Source organism: Camarhynchus parvulus, chromosome 4 (assembly GCF_901933205.1).
Source record: "Camarhynchus parvulus chromosome 4, STF_HiC, whole genome shotgun sequence".
In the NCBI taxonomy this organism is placed as follows: Eukaryota; Metazoa; Chordata; class Aves; order Passeriformes; family Thraupidae; genus Camarhynchus; species Camarhynchus parvulus.
In genome coordinates, this window is record NC_044574.1 from 48,572,019 (window position 1) to 48,589,334 (window position 17,316).

Sequence of the window (17,316 nt, forward strand, 5' to 3'; positions counted from 1 at the left end):
GAACATCATGTTGAAAGAACAAGTTCTACAATGAAGTTTACACCAGATGCATCTCAGTAATTGGGACACAACTTGCAATAAATAGCTCCATTTTGGAAAACAGCATTCTTTACTGGCAAAAACTCTTCTGTAAACTGTATTAATACTGATATAGGCGTTCCTTCTTACATTTTTAGGCTCTGTACATGTGGTTGTCATTCATAAAAATGACTCTGTCCCATCTCCTTTCCTCTTCAGAAAGGATAATCCCTCTCAATGCAGAAAGGCCTGTGTGGGAGTTAAATACAGGTTAAAAGAGTGAGGATCTACATTCAGAGGCTAGAGGAGTTTAAAAAATGCATTCTTCATGTATGCAAATCTCTTGTCACAGAGAGTACCTTTCACTGAAAGGCACTCAGGGTTTGCTTGGATGTTTGGCTGAACATCCTTCCTTCCAAGGACACAGCATTTTATAGAATTAAGCTTCACATTTTGCAAATTACACATCAAGATAGATTTACCTCTCCAAGTTGTTTTGTGCCTTCAGGAAGGTATAATCTCATTCAACTGTAGGTACTCATCTATTTCCCAGAGAACCTTGCATTCAAGAATAAAAGGCAGCTTGAATACAGAAGTCCCTCAAGAAACCTACAAAAACCCACTGACAATCCATGGCAATATCTCCCTGATCAACTGATTACTTCATCAACTCATTCTTTCTATCTTGTGGGATGTATCCAGATTTGCAGCTTGCTGGGCTGATGCATCCTGTAGCTCACAGTACTTATCTTCCTACTGCTTTGTTGTGAAGGATACAAAATAGAGGCACCGATGGTTTCAGGTAAGTATCAGCAGCTCTAGTTCCAAGTCCAGTTCTAAGTTCTTTGTGAATACAAGTCCAGGGCTGCCCAACGAGATGGGGAGGTTTACTCAAAGAGAGAGATGTAATCTGGCTCTTGGTCCTCTTGGCCACATGGATAAAGCAACAGCTCCTTCCCCAAGGAAGTGATGGGTTCGTCCTGTTAATATAGGATATGATCAAACACCAGTTTTCGAACAGACCCTGCCTTTCACAACTTCATAATGTGGACAGTAGTCTTCCTGCCTGTTATGGTGCGGATGTGTTCCCACCACTGTGTGATACAGCTCAGTTTCCTGGAGAACTCAGGGAAGGGCCCTCAGCCCTCTGTCTTCATAACACAATGTGCTCTGTGCCATAACTCAGTGACACAACTCTGGCAGTTCTAGGAAAGAGCTGTGCTCATCCCTGAGAAAACTACAGCTTCTCTGACATGGAGAGGCGCCCTGCCTAGAAAGTGCAGCATGCAGGTAGAGCAGGACCAGGGATTGTGAACTGTGCTTCTGACTGTGTTTGTGGGAGGGACAAGGGTGGATTCTGGAGAGAGCACACACCCTCTGCTTAGGCAAGTCCTGTTCTAAGTACAGTCTGTGCTTCCAATCTCATTCTCCATCCTAGCAATAGATGCATGGTGGGAACTTGCCTTCTTTCATGCTCACCTGGTGGGTGATAAGCAGAACCCAGTGGGGCACTTTGGCAGAGTGGCCACATCTGCCCACATGTGCTGTAGTGCAGGGGAGCTGCAGGATTCTTTGCAGACTGTGGGCTTGGCTCCATATTTGATGTAGCTATGCACAGCAAAGCTTTAAATCCTTTAGCTCTGATACAAATACCTGTATAACTCCTGCTTTTAATACTTTCAGCCTGAACTGTGAAAATCATGCAAGAAGCAAGCTCAGGCAGTCCAGGTAAAGTTCTGTAGAGCAAATGAATATAGCTATTGTTCTCATGTCCAGTTTTGTTTAGCCATGTCTGTATTAAGCTAGGCACTTTTTTAAAAGAAACAGGGATTTTAAATGAACCTCTGAGAAAAATTATTGACCTGCCCCTGGGCAGATCTTACAGTAAATGAACGAACAATCCACCTGGCTCTCCTAGAAACCCATGCAACTGCAGTCAGTGCTGGTAAAGACCACTGTTATTGTTGCAAGAGCCTGCCAACCTTCCTCCTTCCCTTCTATTTTTTACCTCTGCTCAGTACCATCCCTTGTCTGCTTTGAGATTATAAAGATATGTTGCTCTCTTTCATGCTGAAGCTGAAGGTAAGCAGGATTTTGTGTTTACCCAACTTGCCACTGCCCCTTAACCATGGAGAGAATACAAAATAAAGGAGCTTGTATGAGTATGCTGTCACCTCTCATCAACATTTCTCTAAGTAGTTTGGGCCTAGCATGCAAGGTGTTCTGTGTGCTTGAGGGTGAGTGAGTCAAATCTAAGATACCTGAGATGTATTAGGTCACCTGGGCTGTACCAGTCAGGCTGACATACCCTTCTGAAGCATCACACAGGGTACCCAGCAGCAGTTAAAATGGGTCTAGTTACTGACTTCAAAACAACTGAATCTAGTCTGTCTTATTTTGAAGCGCCCTGAGGCAATGAAGCAATTAATGAATGCATTGCTAGATGTTCACCTTGTGGTAGTCTACAAGGTCAGCCAGAGTTGAATGTTGCAGCTGGTCCACTCCAAGAAAGCTGTAGGAATCACTGGAGGCATCAATGAGGAAATGTTTACATCCTTCCACAGACCGATAGGAGAGCACATAGCCTTTGATTTTCTCACTGACCCGGATCAGAAAACTCCCTGGTAGTGTTTTATTCAGAAGCTCTTCTGCTTTCTTAGAGGTTAGGATACCTGTTCAAAACCAAAACACAAAACTGAAGGGAGAAAAGCATATGTGCAGGATTGGACAGAACAGTTCTCACAAGAAATCTGCTCTAAAACCAGTCCATGGCACCTTCATCCCTTTCACTGTTTTCTTGCCCAGTAGCCCAAGAAGAAGATTGCTGCCATTGCTAGTAACAGGCCATGGCCAACAGCTCTTTGTTAACTGTGCCACACTTGGCCAACAATGAATGACAAATGTGGAGAGCTCGAAAGGACTGTTGCTGTGTTATGAGAAAGAATGGTATTGCAGTTGTTGAATGTTGATTCCAGTATAGGAGTTTATTCCCAAGCCCAGCCTATGTTAGCAGCCATGTTAGCAGAAAAAACTCCTTACACACTTGGGTTGGGGTGGAAATTCCCAGGACTCACCATGGAACCAAGGTGCTATTGTGTCTGTGGTTTTCAGATAGCCAGCTCGGAGGGGGAATTGCTCCTCTTTGAACCACTTGATGATGTTTTCTTCTGTGGAATTGGAGATTGTCCTCTGGACTGCCTCTTTCCTGTTAAAAAAGGCCTCTGGTTTGTGCATCAGATTCAAAAGACAGGGTTTGAGTCCCTGTGCAGGACTTACATTTTACTTAGGATTTTAAGACCCACCCTAAAGAGGCAGCTTACACCAGTTCAGCTGTATGGAATATGGTTTTTAGTGGACATCTGGCACCATAGGGGCTCTCTGTGCTCCAGGCTTAGGACACTCTACTAACTTAATCTGTTACTCTCCAGGAATGAACACCTGAAGGCCTCATCACACCCCAGGCTGGAATATAGCCTAGGCTCTGTATTTTGCCCTGCAGTGTCTCTTCAACACAAGGAGGAGAGACAACCATCTCAACCATCTCTTGCTAGAGCAAAAGAATCTCATCCCTTCTTTCCACAGTGCACAGGGGCTTCCTTACCTAATTGCTCTCCCATTTGCCGTTGCAGGAGGTAGAAGTTTAGGCTTGGGGGGGAGAGGTGGGTATTGAAGTGGTCGCCGATCTCCTGCTGTGGCACCCTTGGAAATATCTGCCTGCTTCCCTCTGTGGATGCCCTGCAGTGAAAGCCTCCTGTAGTCATCTCTGGCTTGCCGTGCAAGGGAGCGTCTCTTCTCATCTGCTGCCTTGGATTTCTGCACTAGAACAAAAAAAGGAGTCTTACAGGAGCGAAGAAGCAGCAAGTTTAAAGCTTGCTACCCTTTGCCCATCCTCCTGCTTGTTGAAATGTAAGACTAATCCATTTCACAAGCTGAAAGAGTCACTCAATTGTGAGACCATTTGCCACGTCTTTCCCATGTGTTAAGTGGCACAGTTTTTATTCCTTTAAAAGATTAAAAACCTATTTTTTTCCTGGGATAAGATTAAAAATCTGTGTGTTTTTTCTCATTACCAGGTCCTTTTGTACTCAGACGCTTCTTGGTTTTGTTTCAGATGCTGACTCCTGGTTCAGACATGGATTTCTGTAATGCCTTTCATGTAAACTGGGGCGGGGGGGCAGAGCTTGAAGCTGCTGAAATGACCCCAACTCAATCATTTGAAGGATTTGAAAGTGCTAATCAGTTTTGGAGGGTGGGAAGGAGCTTTGCTGAAACTATTATGGAAAGTGGAGATCATGACTGTTTTTGTTTAGGTTTTTTTTTCCTGTAAAACTGCCTCTATTGTCTAGGTCCATCTCTCCCTGGAGTCTGTATGAGTAACCAGCTCTCCAGTCAGCGGTTTTTTTATCAGTCAGAAAAATAAAACCCCTAGACTGAAGTGGAAACAACTGGTGATACAGCATTGCCATCTACTGAGCAGCAGGGGAGGAACTGAGAAGAAAAGTGCATCAGGTTCTCCTTCAGGAAGCATTTGGTAGCAGTGATGGCTGCTACTGCAAGTCTCATATTGTTTGCTATTTTACTTTCTATGATTGGGATTCATTATATGAGACAGTGCAGAAGGGTTTTGCTTGTGTAAGATCATGACTAAATGACAGGAAAGCCCTTTTTGTTAGTCCCTGTTACCCATTATCCTTGTCCTTGAGCAATGTTACTGCAAAGTCCTACAAAAGGCCAGCTTCTAGTTTAAAATTAATTGTACTGGCTATACTCATGTGGTTCCTGTTTGTTGCTTGTTTTAACATAGCATCATTTGGAAAAGTTTTCCATTTCCCTGCCCAGCTCTAGTCTCAATGCTGCGTGGACTCAGAAATATTTCTGATAATACAGTGCTGTATTTCTTGACAATACTCTCCACCCTCCGACCTGTTACTCAGTTCTAGTATGGCAGGGGAAGGGTTGAGATGACCCCACAGAGCCCTAGGATTTCTCAAGCCTTCTAGGAAAAGGTAATTTTAAGATCTTACAGAATTCCTGCCATTCAGGCTCATTCTCATCCGATTTCTGCAGCATTCTCTGGCTCTCTGTGCTGGAGTGGCTCTGTGGTATTGGCCTCTGGGGGGTTGTGATCTCTTCTGAATTTTTCCTCTGTGCTTCCTTCATCTATGAAAGAAACAGTACGTTCAGCTTTGTCTCAGGCAAGCTTTAGCCCTGCTTTTTAGCAAGCCTTGAAATACTGGGAACTCTGTCCATTACAGTGAATCCCTCCAATTTCAACAACATAGAGACCCTCTATCTTTACTGCAGGTAACAACTGGGCAGGAAGGGAAAACAGCCCACCAAAAATCATCAGGAGCATCTCCCTGTGCTATTCCTCAGTCTGCCAGCCTGGCCTGCTTTGTATCATCTCCAAATTATCACACCATACATGAGGAGCATAGCAATACTGGATAAAACTGGTCCAAAAGGTGAGAACATTCTTGGCTCATATGGGGCTCTGAAGCTGACTGGGACTCTAGGATAAAGCACTGATCCCACTCAGTGTGTTAGGAGCATCATGGGTTGCCACTTACCTGTTGGAAGCTCTGCTTCCTTGCATGGCAATCCGCCAGCATCTGGTGAACATTTCTGGTTCCTCTCTGAGCAGAGCAAAATAATGGTGAGAAATAAATGTGACATTAGGACAATCGCTCTTTTTTTTTCTTCAATAGATGCTTAATACAAAAGCAGTTATGTGACATTTGTTAAGAAGTTTTTCCAGCCCGCTCTGACAAACGTTGTGGGGGTTTTCCCATCATATTTGGCCAAGCATGCCACAGGAGAAGAACTCAGGGGTGTCAGGATAGCCATAAGCATGCCTAGATTTGCTAAGCAATGCTCACAAGTGCTCCCAGGGAGTAGTCCGTTTCTTCCCTTCCTCTAAAGCAATCCCTTGCAGAGCCAGCTGTCTACAGCTTTACCTGCCTGCGCATGTTTGCGGCTGTGGCTGGATTTGCTGCAAACTCCTACTTGACAAACTGATCCAACTGGCTGGATATTACGTGTTCTCTCTTCCCTGAGAACCAGCCCAGCTGCCCTGCCAGCAGTCTCTAGCTGAGAGCTGCCTCTGCAGATGAACTGTTAGGTTTGGCTTTCAGTAAACACCCACCCACTGCCCCATCAGCCCCCGACTGCCTCCCACAGTACAAGTGATGAGTTAACTGTACTATTCTGCTTATCAAGGTCACACTTCCTTTTAGCTCCATCACCTACTTGGCTAATATTTAATATGAACATGGCTTTACAATTTCCCTCTCCTCTTTAGGAAACTAGGAACTTCAAATGTCTGTGGAGTAGCATTTCTTGTAGATCAGCCCTATTCCCTGCAGCATGATACCTGGATCTCTCAGGTTAAATGGGAACTAGTATAAATACCATGAACTAGTTCTCAGAGAAGACATTTTATGCAGGAGGTGGGAAAAAGCCTCTCTTCAGGCCTAGAAAATACAACAGGAGACTTCAGTCTGGAGCCCTCCTTCTAACAGCAAAAGCCCCAGAAACCTGGCAAGATTTACTAATAGTATAATGACAGAAAAGAAAGGAAAATATACAACCTCCATCTATTCCCACGTGCAAGATTTTGAAAGGGGGGTAGATTTTTGGTGGTGGCTTGTTTGTTTTTGGGGGGTTGCTTTTGCTTTGTTTTGGGTTTTTTTGGTCAGTTTTGACTAATAAGTTCCTTTGAAAAACAAGAACCTCCCACATAGTTGCTCAACTTCAGCAAACAGTGCAGAGAAAATCCCCATGTGACTCAGAGGCTTTTGATAAAGGAGACAGTCACTCCAAATTCCATTCACTATTCTGGTACCAGTAGAAGAGCATTTTGCCAAAACCCAACCTTCTGTTATCATGCTTTTTATACCCAAGTATGGAGTAGCAGTATGATAAAAGAATATACACTCATACAATTTCATTCAAGGCTGAATGAAAAATGCAGAATGAGATAGGACTTCTCCCATTAAATTGGTAGGATGTCCTGTTCCTTTTGTTCAACTGTAGTTGCATGGGTAGTTAATTTAACTCTTTATTTTTTTCCTTTCTCTGCAAATGGCTTTTTGTAGCCAGTTAAAAAGCACAAATGTATTTATTGCTGGAAAAAAATATTTCTGTAATGAAACACCACAGGAATGCAGGCACTGTATTACTGCATTTGGAGCTGTCCTGTGCTATCAATGTCATAAGCCATTTTCTGTATTAGAAGACAAAAAACCCCAAGAGACACCTAAAATATGCATCTCAGATGATGCTGGTAAAATTATCTTCATTTGGTCTTTTTATAAAAGTAAATGATTTGGCTGAGGGCTGTGATGTTCCATTTAAAATTCCTAGGATAGCCTCCCTGGTCTTGCCCCAAAAGCCATTCAAACCAGCCACGGTGCAGAAGGAAAAGTACTGCACCCCTTATTTTACCCACAGAGAACAGAAGCAAAGCAATTCAGAGTAGTTTATCCATTGGTGCAGAGCAGATCTATCCCAGCTGAGAACAGCACATGGACCTTCTGAGTCTTAAGGAAGGATGTAACAACATGGCTTCTTCTATTCTATAGAAGAAAAGCTTCAACAGATAGATGGCTTTTTCCTTCAGATTTGTATTTACAGCAACCAGGATTTGCTCCACTTCCTAGACCTCAAAAAACATGATTCTTACAGTTACGGGAAAATGGAAAACTACCTTTGTGAGCTCGTGGCTTTTTCCTGTTGTATCAATATCAGTCATTCTTCTCCCATGTTCCTCCTTTTTCTCCGCAGTGTTTTTTGTATTCCCATGAAGATCTGTCTCAGCTGGAAGTCCTGGCTGTGGGTGTACAGACCATGTTGCAGAAGATTCAGTCTCTCTGAAATGCAAGAGAGAGAAGACTTAGGAGGGAGTCACTTTCTGATGTCTGAGCATCTCGTGAGGAGGCTGCACGTGAACAGAGCAGAGCTGCAATCATGCCACATGTGAACAGGCAGCTATATCTCCAGATCAGGTAGGTGGGTAATTAAATTAATGACTCGTGGTGAGTAACCGTTGTCCGGCTGTACCCGGGCACCTGCCGGTGAATCAGAGCGATCCGAGCCCATCACCTGCTGCAGTGGCAGCATCAGCATTTCCTGTGCTCTGCAGAGGGTCCCATGCAGCAGCCTTGTCACAAGAGGCTCAGTGAGCCAGGCAATTCTCAGGCTGCAGCTGGTCTCTGCCAGCATTGTGTGTCCTCGCAGAAAACCAACCTTTGCCTGTGCCTTTTGCCAGGAAGAGTGGCATGACAGTGCTAACCACAGCCCCTACAGAGAAGACCCAGCTCATGTGTCCCTGACAAAGCCTTCTCCTCCACATCTGCCCACTGAATCCTTCAGCTGAAGGGTGCTTACCTGCCCTCCTGGCCTTGCTCTCTCGCTAAGCGCTTTGCTCTTTGTGCCTGGATCTCTTCACAGATGGCTGCATAGGATTTATCTGAAGGATGTTCACCCATCACCCAGACCCACACTTCATTGTCAGCGCCGAGTTTCCATGTCACTGACTTCCTGTTGGCTGGAAAAGAAGCAGCTCTTTGGCAAATGCTGTTTGCTGGGTAGCTCTCTGCAGGGCCTGTGCTGCACTTGCTGTGCCCTACCATTTGTTGTTGGTTACAGAGCCTCCCCAAAAGCAACTGTACATGAAGAAACTAGACTAGGATGTACTTGCCAATTTTTTCATACTCCTGCAGCCAGGTCAGTGAAGGAGGCATTTCTGAGACTAGGAGCAAAGGAGAAGAATCACCACTGTTTCTTTTCTTGCCTTAATTCCTGACCACTGTCCTCCCCAAACTGTGTGAGGGTGAGCTACTTACAAATAGAGCATGTGAGGCAGACCTGGGAGAAGAGAGCTATCTTCCTAGCAGCCGGCATGCTGTGTAATCCTGCCAAGGGAACTTCAGTGGGAACTGCCCATCAGATCTAGTGCCTCAGGAGAGCTATTCAAATCCATGGCTATGGTAAAGACAGATTCTGAGGCACCATTTAGTGGGAAACTTACTGAGGTGCATCTCCTGGGGGCAAATAAGCCCTGTCTTCCCAGCTAAGGGAGTTGAGCAATTTGGTCAAGGACAGAATGTCTGGGCCAGGGAGTAAAAACCATTGTGTGCCTGGCCAAAACTACCCCATTGCAGGTGGATTAATTTATGTTTGAAAATAAGCCTATGCCACGTCGCTTGGAGAAGAAATTAATCTAAGAATACATTACTTCCTATTTCTAGGAAGCAGTTGACTAGGCCAGATACATGCCAGAGGGTGAAGCAGCCAGGAGGCAGAGACTTACCTTTTCTTGGCAGTGGCTTCTTTGCTGAAATCTTTTCTGCAGCAGCTTCTCTTTCCTCCCACCGTCTGATCTGTTCCTGCCTCATCTTGAAGAAGAGGATCTGCTTCTGCTCCTCGCTGAGTTCTGCCAGCAGCTCCGGATCGATGTACATGTCTGATAATATCTGTTTCAGCATGGCTGCAGGTTTCACTTACGCACGTTCGTGGTGACAATCTTCAGGGATCGGATCCTCTTCCAGGCTCCGACAAGAAAGAGTGCCTGCCCGTCTGAGACTGAAGTAGGAATGCAGGCGTGCCAGAGCAATTATACTTCTGTCTCTTTCCTTCTTTTTTTTAGCTCAGACTTCCTGTGCAGACCAAAAAACGTAAATAAGTACCTTAAAACCTGCTGTTAAGATTCCTTGGAATAAGAGGTGAGCTCAGCCCCCATGCAGCCCCTGCCGCTCTGCAGGGAGAGCTGGCCAGAAGGGGCGAGGCCTGGAGTGGGGAGGTTGTGTTGATACTGTGATAAACCGGGCTGATAGTATATCAAAGAGAGAGAGCGCTGCCTGTTAGTCATCAGAGGTGCGGCTTGGCTGTGCTCAAGCAAACATTCTTGCTGGGCAGGGAATCAATGAACCCATGACTATATGGCTCCTCCTCCTTCCAAACAGGAAAACTTTGATGATTGAAAGCCCAGCCTGCCTCATTTTACCAAAGAAAGACAGGGAGGACTTTCGACTCTGCTTTTGAGGTGGGAAAGGGAATTTCAGAGTGCTCCCATCCATCAAAGTCAGCCTCCGAGCAAGTCAAGGGAGCACAAGGAGTGCAGCTGGTTTGATGAAAGGCCATTTGGATAGCCAGTGTCCTAGACAGCTCCTGCTATGACACATCTTGCTGATGCACCTCCCACGTGGTGAGCCTGGCATGGGACATCGTTGTCTGACAGGATGAAGCTGATGGGGAGAAGGGGCAACCCTGTTCCTGCCCAGGATACTGGCTCATGTCCACAGCATGCTAGCAAGGTACTACCACCCACACAGCCTTGCTTTGTGCTCAAGGATTTACATTTACAACAGAGATTCCACTGGAAAATTGAAAGCTCTCCTGTCACTTGGGAAGGTGACAAATGAGAAAGTAGAAATGTGGACTAAAGACCTTGAAAACAACTATTTTCCTTATCTTATCTGGATAACTCATGGAGATCAGGAGATTGGCACTGCTTTTGGTGACATGGGGAGGCTGACAGTCATGTATTAAGTGCAACACCAGAGCAGGGTGGCTGACTGGCCACAAGTGGCAGGGACTTTCTGGACAAATTTTTGGGAAGTGTTGCTATTGGAGTACAAAAAATAATTAAAGCAATGGTATTGTTCATGTCCTTCTGCACAAATCCTGGGAGTCTGAGGAACAAGCATGTCAGAACGTAGCACAGTAGGTGGGAGGCAGAAGGTTATCGAGGCAGTAATGTGGAAATACAAAGGACACAGACATGGCAGAACCTGTGCTAGGGTGAAGTGGGAATACATATTAAATCAAGTTAATGGGGTCAAATCAATTAGGCATCTTACAGGAGAGAGACTGAACTTCTAGGAACCCAAATGTTGGAAGAAAAGTGCTGGGAGCATCTTCTCAGTATGACTGCTTGGCTTCTGAAAAAAAAAAAAAAAAAAAAAAAAAAAAAAAGGAGGTAGCCAAGCCAGCAAGTGCAATACTGAAGCTTCCCAAGGAGCATGCACAGAGCACACAATTACTTAGATGAAACGGGACAGCACAACAACAGCAGCCATCATGAAGTCAGACTGTCAGAACAGTATCTGCTGCGTTGGTCCACCTTCCTCTGTCTTGCACCCATGCTGGGAGAAAACAGTCTGTCCCAAGCATCCCCCTACTTCTGAATATGGCTTGCCTTAAAATTGCCAGAGGCACGGCTGACTGGAGCGCCACTTCATTTTCAGCAGGAGGAGCTTGAAAGGAGCTTGGAGCAGGGGGAAGAGCTGTAGGCAGGGAGACAAATTGCTCCTCAAGGAAACAAGGGAGCAGATCATGGTCCCAGAAATGCATTGTCTGCAGCAGAAGCCAGGAGCACGAGTCCTGGGGAGTGTACAGTGACCAGGAGCTGGTATTAAGTTTCCTCATTTCTATTTTGTTTCTCTGATTACATAATACTTTCCCTATTAAAAATGTTGACTTCATTCTAGAAGAAACATGCAGTGGCTGTTCCAAATCGGTATGGATTTGGTTTAAACAAATTATTTTCTTGATTTAAAAAAATGTTTTTAGGCGAGATGATCTGACTTGAGCAATGCTTTCTGAGTAGCCCTCTGATGGCAGGGATTTTTCAGCTCAGCAGCCAGAGGGTCTTGGGCTGTCCTCGAGCCATGGAGATGGCAGGTATAGAGAGGAAGACCTTCCTGGGACATGACACATGAGAATCCATCAGCAGAATGCATGCAGCAGCATGTCCATGCTGCTCTGGCCTCTCAGGAGTTGGAATGGCTTTGCTATGGCATTTACTTGGGTGAACTTGATGTGCTTTGCCATATGCCATGGTGACAAACTGGTCCCTCTTTCCATGCCTGGGCACACAGTGTATTGACAAGATGGAAGGGTACTCAGCAAACAAGTTTCACAGTACTGATGCAGTTTTGCAGAGTTGGATTTCCTCTTAACATTGGTTGTAAGAGGAGATTTATAATGCTGTATCCCAAAGGTACCCTTTAAAGCACCAGCTATTTTAACACAGGGAAATGACATAAGTATCTCGAGAGGTTGGCAATATTTCTGTTAGCAGTCGTTTCATTAAAGATCTAAGAGCTGGAAATCCTTGTAATCAGTCATATACTGTTCCCAAAGTCTGAATCAAAGCCACATTACTGACACCTGGCTGGAAGTAGTTTTGCAGATGCTGTTCCAGCTGTAAGTAGTATATATACAGTTCAAACTTTGTGAAGACAAAGACTGCAGTAATGGCACAGGGACCTCCAAGCAGGTAACTTGCAGAAAAACTCTAGTAGAGGTCCTGTTAAACTTTCTACTCTTTGCATTTTTTTCATGGGAGTGGTAGGTGGGAGCTAGATTTGTGGAGAAATAGAGATGGGAGTAGCCAAAAATAGCAAAAACCAAGTGGGGGGATGTGGGAAGCCAAACCAGGGCTTTGGGGCTCTGCCACTCATGTTTAAGGTACTCAGCCTGAAAGCCATAACGATAAACACAATTCAAAGGCTAAATGACTCTTCAAAATGTTGTCCTTCACACAACATTTAAATCTCCTACTGGAGGGCAGCCTCTGCTCTGTGCTCCTGTAAATCATCTACCAGGAACAGGAGAAGTAAGTCTATGAATACACATGGAAGTGCCATAGCTTTGAGAAGATCTGGCACAAGCTCCTGCTCACATGTGCAGCCGGTGACACTTTGGACACAACAGGCTCCCAAGACACTCCCACCTGGCCATACTAGTCCTGGTCCTCACCATCAGTGCTAGCAGAGGGGAAGTTTCTCCAAGAAACAACAACAGACAGACAGACAGAAAATCATAGATCTGTGTTATCATCATATTGCAAAGGTTCCATATCTTCTGGGTGATTTCTCAAGGGGAGCTCCTTGCAGCACCGACTCCTTCTTCTCCACAGTACAGCCAACAAATTCCATGTCTCTTCACAGCACAACCAACCCCAACTCTTTCCTCAACCAGCTAACCCTTTTGTAGCACTTGTCTTCTTATTGGCCACAGCTGTGGCCTATTAAGGGCAGGTCTGTTCCTAATCTTTGGTGATTAGTACAGCTGCAACTCCTCAGGTGTGAGACTGCCTTCTGCACTATCTTTATTTTCTTACATTCTATCCCTCCACAGATGATTTTCACCAAGAAATCAAACAGCACAGTGTAAATGTGCTCATTTTCAGGGAGGTAGCTTATTCAACCTGCTGCACACACCTCCACTGTAAATGTGACTGTTACTGTAAATTAAAAATAACCCAAGAAACTCAACAGTGAGGAGGAAAGAGAATGCAAGAAAAGCTGTTTCAGGGTACAGGCTGATGACTTAAGAGGATTTCTATTGTCATAAAGTAGTTTTCCCCTTAAAAGGCAGATAAGAGCACTTTGCTCAGTAAATGGTGAACTATATTATTTTGAGTCAAGAGCTCCTCCTTGGAGCTGATTATTTGTTTAGTGAGAGGTGGCTTCAGAGAAACCACTGGGAATTCTTTTCCCTGATCAAGAGGCTGGACTGTTAGAATGCAGCTGAATTTCCAGTTCCAGCCACTCCAATGCCAGACTGATGAAGGCATGAAGGCATTTCTGATTTTTTTCAGAAGTGAAGCAAAGCAGAATTGCAAAACCCACTTGAAATCAGTGCAGCCAAAGGTAATCACCACTCCAGCCTTCTATGGGTTAACTGTTACACATTGGTTCATAACATGCACTTGTGTCAGAAAACATTTATGTTAGCAGCTGCACCAGCAAGGTTAGTACCAAAACATCCTTCAGTGCTTTGGGGTTTGGCTGCTCATTTGTTTGTTTTGTTCTTGTTCATTTGGGGCTTTTTATAATCCTCATCCTGTTCTAAATAGGGGAGTGATTAATTCCTCTCTTTCTGTTTAATTTTGCTTCAGCCTACTGTTTTTGTTTAGGGTTTTTTTGTTTGGTTGGTTTTTTTTAGATGGAAGGAAAACCTTCTGGTTTGGGTATAAGAGAAGGAAAACACAACTGCACAAGCACAGCCCCCATAAGACAGAACCAGACCTGTTCGTATCTTAGCATTATAGAATGGCTTGGGTTGGAAGGCACCTCAAAGATCATCTAATTCCAACCCCCCTGCCATGGTCAGGGCCACTACACCAGGTTGCTCAAAGCAGCACCCAGCTTGGTCTTGAACATTTCCAGGGATGTTCCAGTGCCTCAACACCTTCATGGGGAAGAATTTTTTCCTGATATATAATCTATACCTGCCTTCTGTCAGTTTGAAGGCATTCCCCTTGTCCTATCACTCCACACCCTTGTCCAAAGCCCCTCTTCAGCTGTCTTGTAGCCCCTTTATGTACTGGATTCTGCATAAGGCTGGCATATAATGCTTGAAAGAACAAAACCAATGAAGTCACCACAACATAAACTACCTTGAAATTACCTATAGCTGAACTGACTTGCCCTATAGGTCCCTGATATTGCTGGAGGGGGCAGCAGCTATCTTGTAGCAGGTAAGAATGGATGGTAATGACAAGAAGGAAAAATAATTTGATATGGCAGCAGCCACTGAACACAGTCTGAGGCCACAGGGCTCTATTTTCAAGGAAAATGTTTCTTCCCTCCTAGAACAATGTGCAAACATTTCTTGTATCATCTCCCTGTATCAAAATTACTGAGAGAATTAAGAGTGTGGTGAAAAGGGTGAGAGCTTCTATAGGTTAACACACAGGATCAGATACTCAACCAAACTCAGTCAGTGTAAAAAAGGAGATTTCTCTAACCACGTAATTTGATTTACTGTTCTGCACAGAAAGAGGTGCTGGATGGTAAATCCCAGAGCCAGCACCCCAAGGCACAATCTTGGGCTATTAAGTCTTAAGTTACTACTTGGCTGAAGTTGTTATTGGTTCATCCTTTCTCTACCTCAAATTAAAGCCATTATGCCCCGAGAAATCATAGCCCATGCTTGGTGAATAGTAGTCTTTTTGTAGGGGGAGATGCCTGAGCTAGGGTGGGGTTTTTACTATTATAAGGAGCAAAGTTCATCACTAGGGCAAGTTCTCATTATAGAAGCAGTAAAAACCGGGGATTTTTTTAGTTCATCATTACACATCCTGGATTAGAAGGGTGTTATCTTTCTGTGTTTTTCCCCTTCAAGAACTTATGCCATCAATTTTCTCTCTTCCACATTCCTGTGATTATTGCTTCCATTGCTTAACCACTTTGTTCTTTACCTTGTTTGGAACTTCACACCCATTATTCATCAAGGTGGTGAGAGGAAAGCTCATGTCTTTACAAACAATTTGATGAGTGACAGTATTGGTATTAACGTCTTTGAAAAGGGTCTTAATGTCTGTAGTAACTTTAGGCAGCAGGTTTGTTGCAGAGACCAGACAGCTTGGCTCCTGAAACACACAAGTGGGTCTGCACAAACCTGAACTTCTGAACTTTGGGGTAAAACAGTAGGTACAAGGGGGGATAGGTTGTAGGCAGCTCGGGAAGGCTGTACCTTCTGAGCACCTCAGCCAATGGAGAAAGGAAGCGGGCAACTGCGGCTGGGAGTTGAGGATAGAGGTTGCGCCCTCTGAAACCTCGAGAGAGAAAACCCCGGGGACTTGTGTGGGATTCCCTCCCTTTATCAGAATAAACTTGCAGGACTCCTCTATCTCCTTTATGGACACAAACTTCTGGCATTTGTGGATTTTCCTGACAGTGGGAACCGGTATTGGGGCACCTGTGGGGAATCCCACTGGAGGCTGAAGGTCCACTTGCATTGGTCCAAGAAGTTTAGTCCATCTTTAGACAATGTACAAATATGTCCGTTCATATTTAAGTTATGATAGTGATTGATTTGTGGCCCTGTCAAAAGCCAAGATCATTTGAACAAGCACAAGCAGTAACGAGCCAGAGCAGAAATTAACTGGAGCCACAGACTAACCAAACATGAAAACAAACTGGAACTGCAAATAAGCTGAAGCCAGAAATAAGCTGGGGAAGGTGAAACCAAATTGGAGTCTAAAGCATGCTGGAGGCACGAACAAACTCTATGAGCTGAACCTGAGACAAACTGGGGACAGAAGCAAATCACCTGAGGCTGCAAAGAAGGTGAAGCAGAAACTAGAGAGAGCCTTCACCGAGCTGGAGACGCAAACTAACGGGACTCACAAAGGAGCTGCAGCCGCCAGCTCCCCGCAGCATCTCTGTGAGGGCTGAGCTGCCTGGGCGCTGGCAGGGCCGTGCTGAGAGCAGGCAGCAGCAGCATCCTCCTCGGTGCAGGCATCCCGGCGTCTTCCTGGGGGATCCACACCCGGCGCGGCTCGCTCGGGCACGAGCGGCTCCGGGAGCGGTCAGTTCGAGCTGTTCTGCCGGGTTACAACAGAGCCAGCGCGGGGCCGAAGGGCTCGTCCTGCCGGCAGTGGCTCTGGAAAAGAGCTGGGGAGAAGAACCAAGCTGAGGCCCGGTGGCAGGAAGGGTCGCCAGGGGGCTGACCTGGGACGGGACCCGCGGGAAGGGCCCCTCAGGCTCCCACGGCCCCGGGGCGGCGGCGCCCCCTGGCGGCCGCGGCGGGCACTGGGCGGCGCGCCCCTGTCCCGCACCGGGCGCCGCCTGGCGGCCGCGGCGCGACCCCGCAGTCCCGGGGCGGCAGCGGCAGCGCCCGGCCCGCAGCCAGCCAGGCGCTGCTCTGGGATATATGTACACAGCAAGGCTGCGTGAGGATAAGGCTGGCCATCCACTCCTGGGAGTCAGCTCCGGGAGGGACACTGTTAGGAACATGAATCCACCGTGTCAGAGGTTTATGTCCAAAAGGGAGAGGCCATGGAAATTTCCCATGGGGTCTCAGACCGTTGGGGGACTCAGCCCCCTTTTAATCCTAAATTCCTGGCCGCATCACCCTCTTCCTCTTCCCCATTGGCTGAGGTACTCGGAAGGTACAGACTTCCCAAATCGCCCTCTCTACACCCCGCTCTGGTAGGCATCCCCTCTTTGATATATAAAAGAAAGAAGAACAATAAAGGTATTCATAATTCTATTAAGTCTTTGTTCTTTTTCTGTATGTTCAGGAATTTCACACGGCCTTGGCTAAGCAACAGTGTTGATTCGTAACATTTTCTAGAACTAACAGTTTCTTCTGTTACTTCTCTATCTATTAAAGTTCCTAGCCTATCTACAAGCAGATTCACATGGTCTGTTTGTAAAGACACATTCATCTTATTCCTTTCAGACACCATGCCTGGGATGGATACCGTAGTTTGAATATGGACACCACAGCTGGGTCGTCGCCTCCCCAAACATACCCCAAACACGGCAGAAAGACCCT

At 45.6% G+C, this 17,316-nt stretch overlaps 1 protein-coding gene across 1 annotated transcript; it reads right to left on the reverse strand.

Moving 5' to 3' along the window:
* Positions 1 to 322: 322 nt before the first annotated feature.
* SH2D4A (SH2 domain containing 4A) lies at positions 323 to 16,284 on the reverse strand. The gene is made up of 10 exons (XM_030947846.1): positions 16,164 to 16,284; positions 9,332 to 9,677; positions 8,407 to 8,566; positions 7,727 to 7,889; positions 5,589 to 5,654; positions 5,043 to 5,178; positions 3,620 to 3,836; positions 3,093 to 3,223; positions 2,470 to 2,690; positions 323 to 998 (listed from the first exon to the last, which is right to left on the reverse strand). The coding sequence occupies exons 2-10, from the start codon at positions 9,504 to 9,506 to the stop codon at positions 906 to 908; spliced, it is 1,362 nt and encodes a 453-aa protein (XP_030803706.1). The 5' UTR covers positions 9,507 to 9,677; positions 16,164 to 16,284; the 3' UTR covers positions 323 to 905.
* Between the last annotated feature and the right edge of the window lie 1,032 nt (positions 16,285 to 17,316).

Bases quoted from the DNA above. Each gene is read 5' to 3' on its own strand.
- SH2D4A (XM_030947846.1), bottom strand. From the start codon at position 9,506: ATGCTGAAACAGATATTATCAGACATGTACATCGATCCGGAGCTGCTG. The intron at 3,837-5,042 runs GTAAGATCTTAA...TTTTTGTTCTAG, and splicing joins GCCTGAATGGCAGGAATTCT to TGCAGAAATCCAAGGCAGCA. The intron at 3,224-3,619 runs GTAAGGAAGCCC...CTTTTTTAACAG, and splicing joins GCAAATGGGAGAGCAATTAG to GAAAGAGGCAGTCCAGAGGA.